Genomic DNA, 14,758 nt, shown 5'->3' with positions numbered 1-14,758 from the left:
CTACCTTTCTGCTCTTCTTGGGCAAATGAGAAACAATCATTCTTGACTCGGTGAGTTTTAACTTGATAACTCAGTATTATGAATCGACATAACGTTAACTATAGTTAAAAAGAGACCGACACAAACTAACCAAGGTTAATAAATTGTTTTACTGAAAAAAATAGTACTTACAAACAAAAAAAAAAAAACACGGACCAAATAAATTACTTTTTCCTCTTTCAGAACCCAAATTCCTCTTTTCTTTTCTGAAAACCCCCTAAAAAAAAGAAAAAACATTTTCCTCATAATTTTCTTTTCCGCTTCTTCGTATTCTCGTAAACTCTTTTTCAATCGAAATGCAGAAGAAAAACCCTAATTCTTCATTGCTTACTGATCATCTTCGTTGGATTTCTCCGCATTAGACGACGACACAGATATTGCCCCATCAACTTCATCTTATCCCTCTTTCATAAATCTCAGAAGATTGTCGTTTTGGTGATTTTGTTTTTGGTATATTGATTTGTCAGATTTCTAGGGTTTTGTTGTTTGTGAAGAAATACTTGTAGGAAGTTGAGGATTTTTATTAGGGTTGTATCGCCATGGCTCCGGGGCGTAAAAGAGGAGCAAACAGAAACAAAGCGAAGAATCAGTTAAGTTTAGGGGATCTGGTTCTTGCTAAGGTTAAAGGTTTTCCTGCATGGCCAGCAAAGGTATGTTTTAGGGTTTCTGTTCTCTACTCAAATTTTGATGTTTTGGTAATTACTACTACTTGGGGAGTAGTAGTGCAAGATTAGTTTGTAGGGTTTGATTGGATGATGATGAAAACATAGGTCTTGAACAGTTTGTTAATTTGTTTATCAGTTTCTGGTTTATTTCTCAATTGCTTGGATTGAAATCTATTGCAACTTTGTCGTACTAGAATGGGAGATTAGACAAAGGTTGTTCAATTGATAGACTAGGTTTAGTTTAGTAGTATCCAAGTTAGTTCATTGGTACTAAGACATCTAATGGGTTCATCTGATGTTTGAGTTTGTCAATCTAGAACACTTCGATATTATATATTGATTTTGATTGTTTACTTGTGTGTTTAAATCTAACAGATAAGCCGACCTGAAGACTGGGAGCGTGGTCCAGATCCTAGAAAATACTTCGTTCAATTCTTTGGAACTGCTGAAATGTGAGTAGTCTATCTGATGTGACTCTTTATGCTGCTGGAAACTTTTATTTTTAAACCTAAATTGATTGTAATCAATGGGACTAACTTCAATGCTTGCTGAATACTAAATTGATCATTTAATCATTATTTTCATCCCTACCTTGACATATGATAGAAACTTTGGTAAGCCATGGCAAATATACCTTCACTCTATATTGCAAAAGAGAAGTGTCATGTTCAGCTAACTGACACACAGAATTCAGCAATGATGCCTTCCTTTGTCTCAACAGATTCCCAAGTTCCTAACTGGTTTGTGTTGAAATGCTTATTAGGACCTGTTAGGGGTAGTTGTCTTCAGAATGCTTAAGCCTGATGTTTAATCTTTCACTAGTGTATTTCTTAACAAAGATAAGATTATTATTAAACAGTAGTAAAAGATACATCCGGAGTCAGATTTACAAGGAGAATTTCTGGAGGCTCATGCCACCATTCTCCAACAGAACATAACTTACGGACAGATTTAGCTAGTCTATCTGCCGTTTTATTGCAAACTCTAGGTACATAATTACACCTCCAGTTACCAATGAAAGAAAATTTAAGTTATGTTCCTTAGAATGCCTTACATTCACTTGTTAGTGATTGCCTGAAACAATCAAAAGACTGCAAAAAACTTTATAACTTGACAATATCAGGTTATAAGCTCAGAGAGTGCTAACTCTGGAGGAATCTCGAAGCAGTTAAATGTGAAAAAGTTACCCTGATTTAATCAACTGTCAAGTTTGTTTGTTATTTACTTCTCATTTATTCCAAGTTCATGTAAGCCATGAAGGATGTCTGATTCTTTAGTACTTAGGCACCTGAAAACCCTAAAATTAAGGCTGACTATTGTGTACATTCATGTAACTTATGCACCATCACGAACTGGTATTTGATGGTAAAAAAAAAAATGGGATTATTAATTTCTTGTGGCTGGGTTTTTCTGTTTTGGTTCGATCTTATGTTCTTCAGCCTTTTAGTTTTATCATATCGTAATACCCATTCAGGGTTCTTTATGATCTTAATAATCCCCTCTCTGATGTATGCAGTGCATTTGTAGCCCCTGCTGATATACAAGCCTTTACTAATGAGACTAAGAATAAATTATCAGCACGATGCCAAAGTAAGACAGTTAAAGGTAAGGCCATTAGTGATTTTTCCCGTGCTGTAAACGAGATCTGCAAAGCTTTTGAAGATCTTCAGCAAAAGAATTCAGATGAATGTAAAGGGGAAGAGGTTCCCTTGGTTGAGGGTGGGGAAGTTGACTTGAACGACCAGGTTGAGGTGGTTGAGCACAAGGAAGGTGTTTGTAAAGAGGACTTGGGCGATGAAGTATCTGTTTCTGAGGAATATCCACATGAGGAGGGTGAGAGTGTCAGCAAGGATGTAAAGCCTATTGTTTCTTGTAATGCAAAACAAGTCTCTCCAACTATATCTGGTAAGGGAAACAATGCATCTAATGACGGGACACATTTGCAGAAGCACGATGCACACAAGACAGATAATGCTTCCCCAGTAGAAGAAGAATCTGGTTGTAGAGGTGAGGATGGTAAGGCGACTGGTGATTCTCAACTCAAGAAGGTAGAGAGCATTTCAGGAAAATCGGAAGCCGGTAGTGACCATGCTTCTCCTTCTGATGCTGATCCTTCTACTAGCTTGGATGATGATAGTTCTCCTACTTTAGCTGTGGCAATTGGAGCAAAGCGTGGCAGTACTGGACAGAAGGCAGTCACAAACGGTGACAGGAACAAGAAAGTGGTAGCTGTTCCAGGAAAGAAAGGACAGGGTATGGTTGAACTCCAGAATAAGAAGCATTCAGCAGTTTCGTCTTCGGAAAATGATAACCTAAATGGTGATGTTGACGTAACTGAATCTGGAGAACATCTTAAAGATGGAGGGAAAAGAAAAACTGCCCCATGCAGTAGCATGAAGGGAAAATCTCCCAGCTCCGTGAAATATGATCCAGATATCAGTAGTAGTCGGAAGAAAGACAAAAGCCTCATAAAAGCTAAAAAGCATGACATGCCAGCTCGTAAAACGTCTGGTTCTCGTGATGTTGACAATGAAAATATAGTCAAGTCTAAGAAAGAGGGCAAAGATGGACCTTTGTCTTCTGGAGATCGCAGGGAAAAGAATGCAAAGCCTAGAGATAGAAAGCATAGGTTGGATACTGCTGAGGATTTGCATCCTGCCAAAAGACCAAAAAGCACCGAAGTAAACACTACCCCTGGTGCTAAAAAATCCGTTGTGGAAAGAAGAAAGAAAGATTCGTCGGGTGTCGTTGGCAACAAAGGAATTCCACAGCATACAGATGTTAAAAAACCCTCATCAGGTAAGAAAGCTGAAGAGCGTTCAAAATCAAGAACTGAGATGCGTAATGTTGGATCTACCTTGCCAAGCGATGAGGATGTTCTTCCTCTATCAAAGCGACGCCGTCGGGCAGTAGAGGTTATGTCTGACTGTGCTAAGCAAGCTGGTTTGGGTAAGAAGGAAATGTCGAGAACCAATAATGTTAGGTCTCCTACCGTTCAAGTTCATTCTAAACGGAGAGCACTTCTAACGTTGGATGATGATGAAGACGAAGATGAAAAAGTATATAAGATTAAGAAGCCAACTCATGTTGAATCTACCAAACAAGTTGCTGGAGTTAAAGTTGAAAGTTCTGATTTAGCCAGACCGACCAATTTGTCTGAGGATGGTATATTGCCTATCAAGCCGTCAAATGAGACTTCATCACCAAGTCCAAGTGAAACTGAAGAGAAGAAGCTGAAAAAAGCCAAGGCTCTGCATGTTACCCCTAGTCCTGGAAAATTAGGAACTCAGAAATCAGTTGTGAAGGAGGAGAGTAGCTGTCCTACTACCCCTAAAACCTCCTTAGGGTCTGTTGCCGAAGCTAAGGAACTAGAGCTTAGACCCATCAAACCTCAAGTCAGACCATGTGGATCGTCCCAGGCAGGGTCAAATAAAGGCTCAGCTCAGGCTTCTTATAGTTTAAAGCGTTCTTCCAATCAAGTGGTGTCCCAGAAACACAGGCCTACATCTTCATCTGAAACTTCAAGGATTACCTCCAGCGTGCGAGTGAAAGTGGAAAGCACCACAGATACTGATGCTTTTCTTGAGAGGTATGTGTATAATGTCTTGCTTTTCTAAATGTAACATTTATTTGTCATTTAACATTTTCATCTCAGGATAAATGCGTGATTGCTTGTGTATCTGCAGATTGGAAGCTGCAAAAGAGGATAAAACAGCCATTACAATGTTAGATTCCAAATTTGAAGATTCTGTTACGTCGATGAAAAATCTTATTGCTGCAGCTCAAGCAAAAAGGAAACAGGCTCACTTGCAATCCTTCTCACATGATAATCTTCTTCCCTCTTTCATATCCTCCGGTTCTTTGCTTCAGGGGAGAAGCCCTGGTCCTGGTTTGGCAGTAGGCTCTAGCATAATAGTACAAACTGACGCAAATGGATATTATTCTCACTCAGCTATAGGCTCTCCTCATTCCCGTCCATTCACATCACAACATCAACTGGCTCCTGAAGACGTGGAAGAGGGTGGAGTTAGTTCAGGAAACCGGGCACCTGTGGAGTCGTTAAGTGGTTGTACTGAGGTTGCTGTTGCTCGAGATGCTTTCGAAGGAATGATTGAGACCTTGTCGAGGACAAAGGACAGTATTGGACGTGCTACTCGCCATGCCATTGACTGCGCGAAGCATGGAATCGCTAGTGAGGTGAGTGATGCAATATATCGTGTATCATATACCTTTTCATTGGCCATTTACGTTTCCATTATATCATTTGCCCAGATAAGTCGGTCCAGATTAGGTCATCAGATATTGCAGTTCTTTTTTTTTTCCAAACCTTTTCATTGCTATCTACTACCTCTGCGCACAAAAGTGGGTCTTTCTCTTTTTATGGGACGGAGGGAGTATATCGTCTTACCGCTCGTCCAGAGAAAATCATCCGTCACCGTTTGCACCTTTTCTTTTAGTCTTAAACCACAGGCTCTTTTGATGAATGTAGTAATTTATAGCTGGGCATTAGATGAATGTATTTTGTTCTGAGTGTTGGAGATATCGAGTTGAAATTTTAAACCTTCCTAAGGGGTTTCAAAGATATTTTAAGTTCTTGCTGGTTAAGTTCTGGAGTAGTGCGTCACAAAGAGTAATATAGAATTCTGTCAAGCGTGGAACATTCTATTTTAAAGTATCCGTGGGATGGATTATGATTTAAAACAAATTGCTTTTTCTAACTTTTAATAAAGCCAAAAAATGTCGTACATACCAACTATTGGCATCATGTGGTTCTCATCCATGGAATTCAAGAAGGATTCTAGAGACTAGGCAATAGCGTGGATGTTTGTGTGACAAAACTTACATTTTGCTATGTTATCTGCAAGCAATGATGTTCTCTAGGTGAATTCTAACTTAGAAAGTCATTGGTCACATGCAGATCGTGGAAATTCTTATTCAAAAGCTGGAGAACGAACCCAGTTTTCATCGCAGAGTTGATCTGTTTTTTCTGGTGGACTCTATTACACAAATTTCACATAATCAGAAAGGTATGAGGATGTTGTATTAACTCCACCTCTCAGTTCTAGGTGGCACATTTTCATTATGGATGATGTATTTCACGTTGTAAATGTTTTAGTAGTAATAAAAATGTCTGTGTTGTTTTCTTCCCCGTGACAATGTCTCAACGCCTGGTTTGGCTAATTCACTTGGAAGCCATTTGATTAAGTAGTTCCACCGAACTGTGAGTACACTTTCTACCCGTTTTTTTGATAAGCTTTTGAACCCAGGTATTGCGGGCTCGTCTTATATTCCTTCAGTACAAGCAGCATTGCCACGTCTACTAGGTGCTGCTGTTCCAGCTGGAGCTAAGGAGAATCGCCGTCACTGTGTTAAGGTAATTGTTTGTAAAACTGTACTTAAGGTAGTCTCTTACTTGGAAGTGGGTAAACCGACAATTTCCTTTCTCAGGTATTGCGCTTATGGCTTGAGCGAAAGATCTTGCCTGAATCTGTTCTTCGACGTTACATGGAGGATTTTGGATTTCCTAATGATGACATGATAACTGGAATTTCTCATAGACGGCCGTCTCGAACAGAGCGTGCTATAGATGATCCAATTAGAGAAATGGAGGGGATGCTTGTTGATGAGTATGGGAGGTATGTAGGTTCTTATCTTGCAGTTATTGTAGTTACTCTTGTTTTTTCATTTACTCCGTCACAAGAAAAATAATCCGGTTACAGGAATCCGTGGTTTTCTTATCCTTCAACCTAAACATTAGATAGGTATCAAGCTTGATGTCGTAGTGTCTAAGTCTAATAATAATTTTAGCTATCTAGACCAGCTATCAGTTGTATATTTGAAGTTTCAAGGCATACTTCATACACTTAATTTCAACTTGGGTCATTTGATGTTCCCATATCTTCCAAGTAAGGGATTCTTGGTGAAAAAATTGGTATATTTTTTTTTGCGTGCATCATGGAGACATGTCTTCTCGTTTCTTCTTCCCCCCTTTTTTTTTTCTTTTGGAAATGCTATTTGAGCACTTATCTTGTAGGGGTATTTTCCATATCTCTTTCCCTGTTAGATGTGGTAGCATTTTTTGTTTTAACATATACTTCTCTGGTTGGTATTTCTTTCAGCAATGCAACATTTGAGTTGCCTGGGTTTCTATCGTCTAGTGTATTCGAGGATGAAGACGAGTTTCCTAGCAGTATGCTTAAAGAGTTGGGAGATAAAATATCCTTGGATGTTGCTGGGGTCACAGAAGGGCTAGAACAAGGTGCGGTTACTCCAAACGATAGGCGGCATCTCATTTTGAAGGATGTTGATGGTGAGCTTGAAATGGAAGATGTTTCTGGTTCTCCTAAGAATGAGAGAAATACGGCTCGGAATGGTTCGTCCAATTTAGAATCTAGACAGCTGAATTCGGATTGTACGTTGAAAGTAACAACAGATTCTCCAAATGAGATTCCCCCGCTGCCATTTGGCTCTCCACCGTTGCCTTTGGATTCTCCACCGCCTCCACCGCCATTACCACCTTCATCACCGCCACCACCTCCTCCACCACCCTCACCTCCACCACATCATCTGTCATCACAGCCACCTCTACCTTTCCAACCAGTTCCAGTTCCACCACAAACATTACTGCCTCCACAATCACTGCCGCCTCAACCTTCATTTACATATCCACCTTCAGTTCCACCTCAATCCACGATGCCCCCTCCCCAACCATCAATGCCACCTCAACCATCGTTCCCACCTCCACATTCTTTGTCATCTTGCTCACCACCAGTACCTTATCATCCTCCTCCACCTCAAGAAAATTGGAGGCCTCCCAGTGTAAGTATTTTGGAAATAATGTTCTGTTACTTTTCTCTAATTGCAGTCACCACATTCATTTATTTTCTTAATGCAGGGGAATCATGTTCATCAAACGGCTGGAATTACTCCTCACCCTGGCAATGTTAGGAATGTTGTAAGAAATGAAATGTTTCCCCAGCAGTCATCAAACACTGTGCAACCTGGGTCATGCCGTCCGCACGATGATTCTGGATTCAGTTCATCAAGGCCTTTTGAATATGGGCACAATGACATGTATCCAGTTTCTCAAGCTTCCCAACCCAACCAACAATTTCGTCCCCCTTCTACTCCGTACCCTCATCGACCTTATCCTCCTATTCCCCCTGCACAAACACCACCCAATCATTTCTCGTACCCACAGCCCTCCGGTCAGCACCAAGAGCAGCATATTTATCCCCGTCCATACCCTTTGCCCCCTCTTCCCAATGGTCAAAGACCGTATGGTATGGATGAACAAAGAAGGATACCTTCAGGTGATTTTAATACAGACAATCAGCATGGTATGTGGGTAGGTGGAGGGAGGAATCCCACATGTCCTGGACCGCCTTTTGTACCTGAAGGTATGGGCACCCTCGTGTTAACTATCTTAAATACTTGTTATTATACCTGTCGAGACACGCATGCACTAGCTTTAACAAGTCCGTATTTTGTATTTTGTTGATTTTGGAGAGTTGACCTGACACTTCAGGTTTACAGAAATTAAGTAGTGGATGGTTAGACTTGAATGATAAAGTAAGCCTTAATGTTTATGATACTGAGGATAGATATACTGCATCTCCAAGTCTGTATTTGGTATTTTGTTGATTTTGGAGAGTTGAACTGAGACTTCAGGTTTGCAGAAAATAAGCCTTAATGTTTATGATAATGAGGATATATATACACTTAAAATTTAGGCGCATAGCTCACTTGGTAGTACTGATTGTCTTGATTTGACATGACAAGAGTCGAACACCTTTTCATAGAACACGTGCTAACATTGTAGAGCAGTTGGTTAATCATATGAATCTATAGTTTGAAGAGAACAGGAAAAGAATATAAATAAGTGTCAGACGGTTACTTATTGACCCAAAATCATACACAATAAGAAAGCATATGTCCTTATGACCTATATCTTATAGTTATAGACCTATGCCATAAGCCAGAATCAACAACATCGAAGCCATTTTAGCAATCACTGATACTCAACGCACATCAGTTGCGTACAAATTACCATTTGACTAATCAGAATGCAGCAGCATCACTGCAGGTTGAATTTGTATCTGTTTAAATAACTATTCCTATGGTTTCAAGTTATGCATTTGAAATACTCATCACAATTTGCCTGATTGTTGGTTGCTTTTTGTAATTCCAGTGAATTGTCTAAGATTCTGTTATACTAAAAGAAAAGAAGAGATTGTGGTATTAAGATTGTGTGACTCCCTCAAACAAATGAAGGCACTAAAGTTTAGTGATTTTGCTGTAACAGGGTATTTTCGGCCACCGATTGATACACCACCTAATAATATGGGGTACCAACATCCTATCCATAATCCTCGACCATTTGGAGCTCCAATGCCAGGTGACCTTGATTGGCTGTCATTGGAATTTTTATCGAAGTCTAGTGCATATTGCTGTCTATAAGACTTTTTTTTGTTGGAGTTCTCCAGGTCATGGTGCTACGCAGATGCTTCCATGTAGGCCAAACATTTCCACCCATAATTCTTGGAGATCATCATAAGATTAAGGTGTACTACCCTTGTTTCATAATCCCAGTGAGTTCCCTTCCTCTGATTTAATCCAAGCTGGTGTAGATTCTTACTGTTCACTAAAATCTGCTGTTTCAGACATTGTGCTCTGCCCACATGTCGTATGCCTGCCATCACATTTGCGTGTTCAAACCTTTCCTCCTAGGCACATGACCAAAGATATTCATACAATAAAACATTCTAAATGGAATTAAGTTTACAGATGAGTTGAAGAATCGGTTTCCTAGCACCGGTACGTCTGAATTTTGGCACGGGTGTTGAGTGGAATGATGTAGATCTATTTGAGCTGCAATAACTCCTAGGGTATTTGTACGTTTGTTGGAAATTGAGCCTTAATGTTTGGAGATGTGATCTTTCTCCTGGTAGTCTTGTCACCATGTCGTCTGGCATAAATGCTGCAAAGAGATGTTGTACTATAACTTCTTAGCTGGGGTGTATCTTTGCAGTTGCACTAGCATGATGATGGTAATGACGAACGGCATAAGCATAATTTTGAATTTTTGCGTTGGTGTATTGCTTACCATATGAACTACATAGCTCTACAAACTTCTCAGTAGTTCTGCTTTGGGTTTCCCAACAGTGTAAAGAGGAATGTCACCACACTTCCAAGTGTATGCGACCTTAAGTGTATGCGACCTTTAGTAGAACACACAACACACTGTGAAGGCCAAATCATGACGGGATGATTTGGCAGTAAATCAAAAGGAACCGACCAATAATAGTTACATATTGAGTCCACAATTTATAAGTTAATTTGTAACTGAGAAAGTAAAAGCATTAATAATTTTTAGTCGTTTGTAGACACAAGTTAGTAAGAAAATTAGTTAGTGAAAGAAGAAAAGGAATCAACCAATGTCACTGGAACTTAGAAGAAATGTAATTTTTCCTTGCTGCAAAGTGAAGTTCTTTTCTGACTTTCAGAAGCCCTTTTATATTCGTATCCATACTCCTTTTGCTTTGGGACTTAAGTCATAAATCAAGAAGCTTTATCCCAACATGATCTTATGATGATTCGTAGAACCCAGTTATATTTGGAGTGTAATTTGGCTGACCTAATGTTGCTTGCTTTTCGATTGTTATTCTGATGGATTGTGTTCAGAATTGGGGTTAATTATTTTCCTTTCTGCTGTTTCAGTTATGTGGTTGTAGTTGTACCCATTGAAGTGGGAAATTCGTGTGCCACCGAATGGCAGAAAGGGTCTTGGCATCTGAGTGAGAATGGCCAGCAAACACTAAAGAAAACAGTGTTACATCTGGAGGAGGTGCTCGGGAGGAATGTGTATATTGTATTTTTTTTTCCTGACCGACAAACTGCTGCTACAGATCGTAAGCCTGCTATTTTTGCTTGACAAGAATATATATCTGAGCTAATTTTAATTTATTGCTTTGACTAAGAAATAATCTGCTTAAAGCAATAAATATGAGTTTTGTAGCTCTTGTGATTGTTCTGCCCTGTAGTGCTTCTTTACTCTACTTAGGTATTCGTTGAGCTGTTTAACTGTATGCAATGTAGTCGCGCATGAAGATTTGTATCGTTATCGATCTCTTCTTTCACTTACAGTATACATATATATCTATACATAGAAGCATTATGTCCTTTTTGAAAAAGCATGGAGTTGCCTCGGCCCCATCCCACACAAACGTTTAAGACACTGAGATAGAAACTTTATAAGTGACATAATCCCAGTCAGACTCCCGCAAAAACGAAAAACCTTCGAAGGTGCATTCTCAAGTAGACTACTCGTTGACGACAGGTGAAAGCTATAATGTCTACTGTAGTGTAACTTACATTGCAAGTTGAATAATTGATGCTTTATGTGATGCGTAGGGGTTCTTCTCCCTTCTCTTATTTTTCTCATATTGCCTTATCCTCACCACCTTTTTCATATCACCATGTAAGCAGCATTGTATAGTCTTGCAGACCAAACTACAAGCCATCTGGTTATATCAAAATTGTTGCGACTGTCTGTCTTGACTGAAGTTCTTATGTGCTGCAAGTTTAAGTGATCCGCTTAAAGAATATGCAAGTGGTTGTTGTTTGAGAAAAAGAAAGTAATTGATTTTTTTCCCCCATTCTAGTCTTGTTTGATTCATATGTTCTCGACTTTCTAGAATTTTGTGATAGCGTTCATTCATATATATTTTTATGCTTCCAACCATCTTTGAAACTGAATGTTACCGCTGTTTATAGCATTATTTACCTATTCGTTTCTCTTGTTATATGAAGTAAATTGTTGAAGTCATATGTTTGAAGGACGCTAGGCAATTATTCTTTCTTCTGTCTGTAAGTGCTTACTGACAGTAATGGAGGAGGATATATTAAGTTTTTGGGTTCTCGCTCCTAATACTAAAGAGCAGAAAATTAATGAGGTTTCCCTGAACTGAGTGCTTCCTTTAAGAAGTTCAGATTGGTTTTGATGCACGCATACTTGAAACATTCAAGATATGCAACACATTTATGACCATCTTTTTCTTCTTCTGTAGTTACAGAATGAGTTCGCTCTCTGCAATGGAGAGTGGGATGGATAGCTTTATTGGTGGGCATCGGCTATGTGTAGGTTCAGACTTATGTTAGTGGATGTTGTTGTGCTAGTCCTGTTAAAAATGGAGCTCTTAAGCTCTATTCTATGTGTGCTTCCTGGCTTATTGGGATCAGATAGACTAATGAACTGGTGGTCCTAAGGCGTCCTAATTTTTTTTTTTTTTGGGGTGGGTTGGGGCTCCAGCGTTTTGATGGTGATTGTACAAGTTGTTCTGCCAGTACGAACATTTGTACTCAGTATGTATTACAGTCAAACATCACAGTAGACATATCTATCTTGGGTTGCGATTTTGGTACGGATGGGTTTAACTTAGTAATCTCTCCGCGAATCGAACTTACTTACTATTACCCAACATGCTTAATCAAGTTGTGTAGGCTCCATATTATACTCTGATTTCCAGGAACTCTTTTGATCAAATGGCATATTTTTGTGATTTAGGTGTTGTATAATGAAGCATGGAGTAGAGTTTCTGACATTGGTTGTATGTGGTCTTGTCGATTGTGGATAACAATTTTGTTTGCTTGAAATACCCATGGCATCCACTTCATGTGACCATGAAGTTATCCTTCTTATACGTATAGAAGATAGACAGTGTGAATAAAGGGTAAAGCATTTATCTTTCAAATATTTTGAAGTGGATGTGATTAGATGATGTGTTATTGAAATATGTGAAAGCCATGGTAAGAAGGTTTTGGGGGACTAAGGGCTTAGAGTCCAATAGAGGAACACTGTCTTTAATGTTGTGTATACGTGCTTTTATTACGCGGAGTTGTTTCCTTCACTGTAACTATTGCAGATAGTGTATTCGCAGAAGATATACATTAATTATTCCTAGAAATGTGAAGTTTTCGGATGGCACCTTTATATGCTAAATGAAAGGTGCTTCCTTTATAAGACCAGTGGTGGGTAGCACCAGCAGTTGACTTGTGTATTTCACATCATGACAAAACCAGCTCATGTACAATTGTTTTGTATAATTTTCACAATTAAATGGCTGTTGTGTATAATCCTTGGTTGGCAATGCGTAAGCTTTGCGTTCCAGTCATTACATGGTACAATTTCTTTAGTTGCGTGTTGAACCTTTCTGTTGGTAGTGCAGCTTGTATAGAAATAAAAAGATGTTTTTTCATTTTTAGTTCAAAGTTATGTTGTGTAACAAATGTCCAGTGAATATATTTTTTCTTAGAAATTAAAATAGGTTTGGTAAAATTATCCTGAGAAGATCAGTGTTAGTTGGTTATCAGTAATAGGTTTTCGGGAAGTTCTTTTATCGCCTGTTCTGCAACCTTTATTTTTTGGGGAAAGGATTATCCTTGAGCCTTGACCCAGTTTAGTATAGTTTTATTTATTTATTTGATGTTCTGTGGATTATCCTCCTTCAACTGCTGGATTGAGCTTCAAGAATGTGGCAACATAGTTCCGATGCCTATCTTAGAATTTGCTTGGACTTGGAAAAACAGATAAATATTATTCAATCCACATAATCACTAGCTTGCAGATGTTATTTAAATTTGGATTCTTTTTTGCTTGTCAGTTCAAGAGGTTCTTGTGTAATCTGAAGACTGAGGTGCTTTACCTGTAGTGTCATGGTTTTGCACTGTGTTCTCCTTATGGTTTTTCTTACTTCGCGCAGATTCTTCAGTTGAAATAAGGATTCTTTTTTACTTGTCAGTTCAAGAGGTTCTTGTGTAATCCCTGACGACTGAGGTGCTATACCTTCAGTGTCATGGTTTTTTTATGGTTTTAATGACATCGCGCTAATTCTTCAGTTAAAATAAGGATTCTTTTTTACTTGTCAGTTCAAGAGGTGCTTTTTCCTTTAGTGTCATGGTTTTGCATTGTGTTCTGCTTATGGTTTTTATGACTTCACAGGTTATTCAGTTGAAATAACCATGTCTAATTTCTGTATGTTGAATCATTATTCTTACTAACCTCATAAAGTTCTGTTCGTGCCAATAATTGGTGTCTGCATATCACACTGTCACAGGTCATGGCATCAGAATACTGGTTGGTGAAAAATCATGTGTTCTCTTTGTTGCTAATGGTGTGGTTGTGCAAAGCTTCTGCTGTGTGAACTGCTGGAAATGCAAGAGGCCAAATCTTTGGTTCTGGTGGTTAGTGTTACTAAGAAAATCCACGCAGCTTGGAAGTTATGAAAGAGTGGTTCCTAGCACTATCTAACCCATTTTAACAAAGAAGACTTCCCAGTTCTGGTCACATGCAGAATTAACTTCTCCAGATGCCTGAGGTAATCCTTATAATTTTTGGGTCCTTTAGGATAGTAAACTTCTAACTTGCTTACTTATTCCAGATTTACTTTTAAGATAAGCTTTCAATACTGGTCTTAGGGTTATACCAGCTGTGTCATTTTTGTTTCTCATATACAACTTGTTCATAGATGAGATAGTCTTCAATTATTCCGTTTATCTTTTCCTGCTCGTATATGTTGTTATCTATAGCCTGAGGGAGAATAATGTTCAGTTTAGTTGGTATTTTTCTGACTCTTGTTCGTGTTCAATTTCGTACTGTTCTTAATATATCGATTCAGGACATCTTGAAAACTTCTTCTCATGGTTTCTTGTAATTATTCATGTAACTAGTGCGAGAATTATGTGGCCTGTTAGTATGTTCCTATGTTCAACCTAAGGAGGTTCAGAAGTCCTCAGTATGATAGTACTCCTTGAGATATTCCCTCTTTATAGAGTTGGTACCCTAACTCTGCTGTATTCTCATGTCAAGTGCTAAAAACTGTTGCTCAATTCCCTTTCTTAGGGTTTCTCAATCTCCTTCCCTTGGAGTTGTCCTTGTAGGATTTCTTTAACATATTCTATGGAATCTGTAGATCCTTTTTCATTGAAACTATTGTGAATTTCGCTCTCCAACATCCAGTATGACTTTATTTGCCAGCAAATGGCGCAAATTAAAA

The 14,758-nt window shown here is 38.8% G+C and overlaps 1 protein-coding gene across 3 annotated transcripts; it reads left to right on the top strand.

Annotated features, from left to right (window-relative positions):
• Positions 1 to 216: 216 nt before the first annotated feature.
• LOC113299557 (ENHANCER OF AG-4 protein 2-like) lies at positions 217 to 14,388 on the top strand. 3 transcript variants are annotated; one of them, XR_003335111.1, is made up of 13 exons: positions 217 to 689; positions 1,080 to 1,156; positions 2,221 to 4,293; positions 4,391 to 4,901; positions 5,623 to 5,731; positions 5,972 to 6,078; positions 6,153 to 6,340; positions 6,824 to 7,523; positions 7,600 to 8,104; positions 9,010 to 9,102; positions 9,191 to 9,295; positions 10,425 to 10,615; positions 13,820 to 14,388. XR_003335111.1 is itself a non-coding variant. In XM_026548593.1 (12 exons), exons 1-11 carry the CDS (start codon positions 579 to 581, stop codon positions 9,259 to 9,261), a joined length of 4,545 nt encoding a protein of 1,514 aa, XP_026404378.1. In that variant the 5' UTR covers positions 217 to 578; the 3' UTR covers positions 9,262 to 9,295; positions 10,425 to 10,733. The 3 variants fall into 3 exon arrangements, 1 of the variants encoding a protein (XP_026404378.1); XR_003335112.1 differs by lacking the exon at positions 13,820 to 14,388 and adding an exon at positions 9,368 to 9,521 and having other exon boundaries at positions 9,191 to 9,268; positions 10,425 to 10,733; XM_026548593.1 differs by lacking the exon at positions 13,820 to 14,388 and having other exon boundaries at positions 10,425 to 10,733.
• The last annotated feature ends 370 nt before the right edge of the window (positions 14,389 to 14,758 follow it).

Source organism: Papaver somniferum, chromosome 7 (genome assembly GCF_003573695.1).
Source record: "Papaver somniferum cultivar HN1 chromosome 7, ASM357369v1, whole genome shotgun sequence".
Taxonomy (NCBI): domain Eukaryota; kingdom Viridiplantae; phylum Streptophyta; class Magnoliopsida; order Ranunculales; family Papaveraceae; genus Papaver; species Papaver somniferum.
The sequence above is the reverse complement of the archived record's forward strand: the minus strand, read 5'-3'. Positions and strand labels throughout refer to the sequence as shown.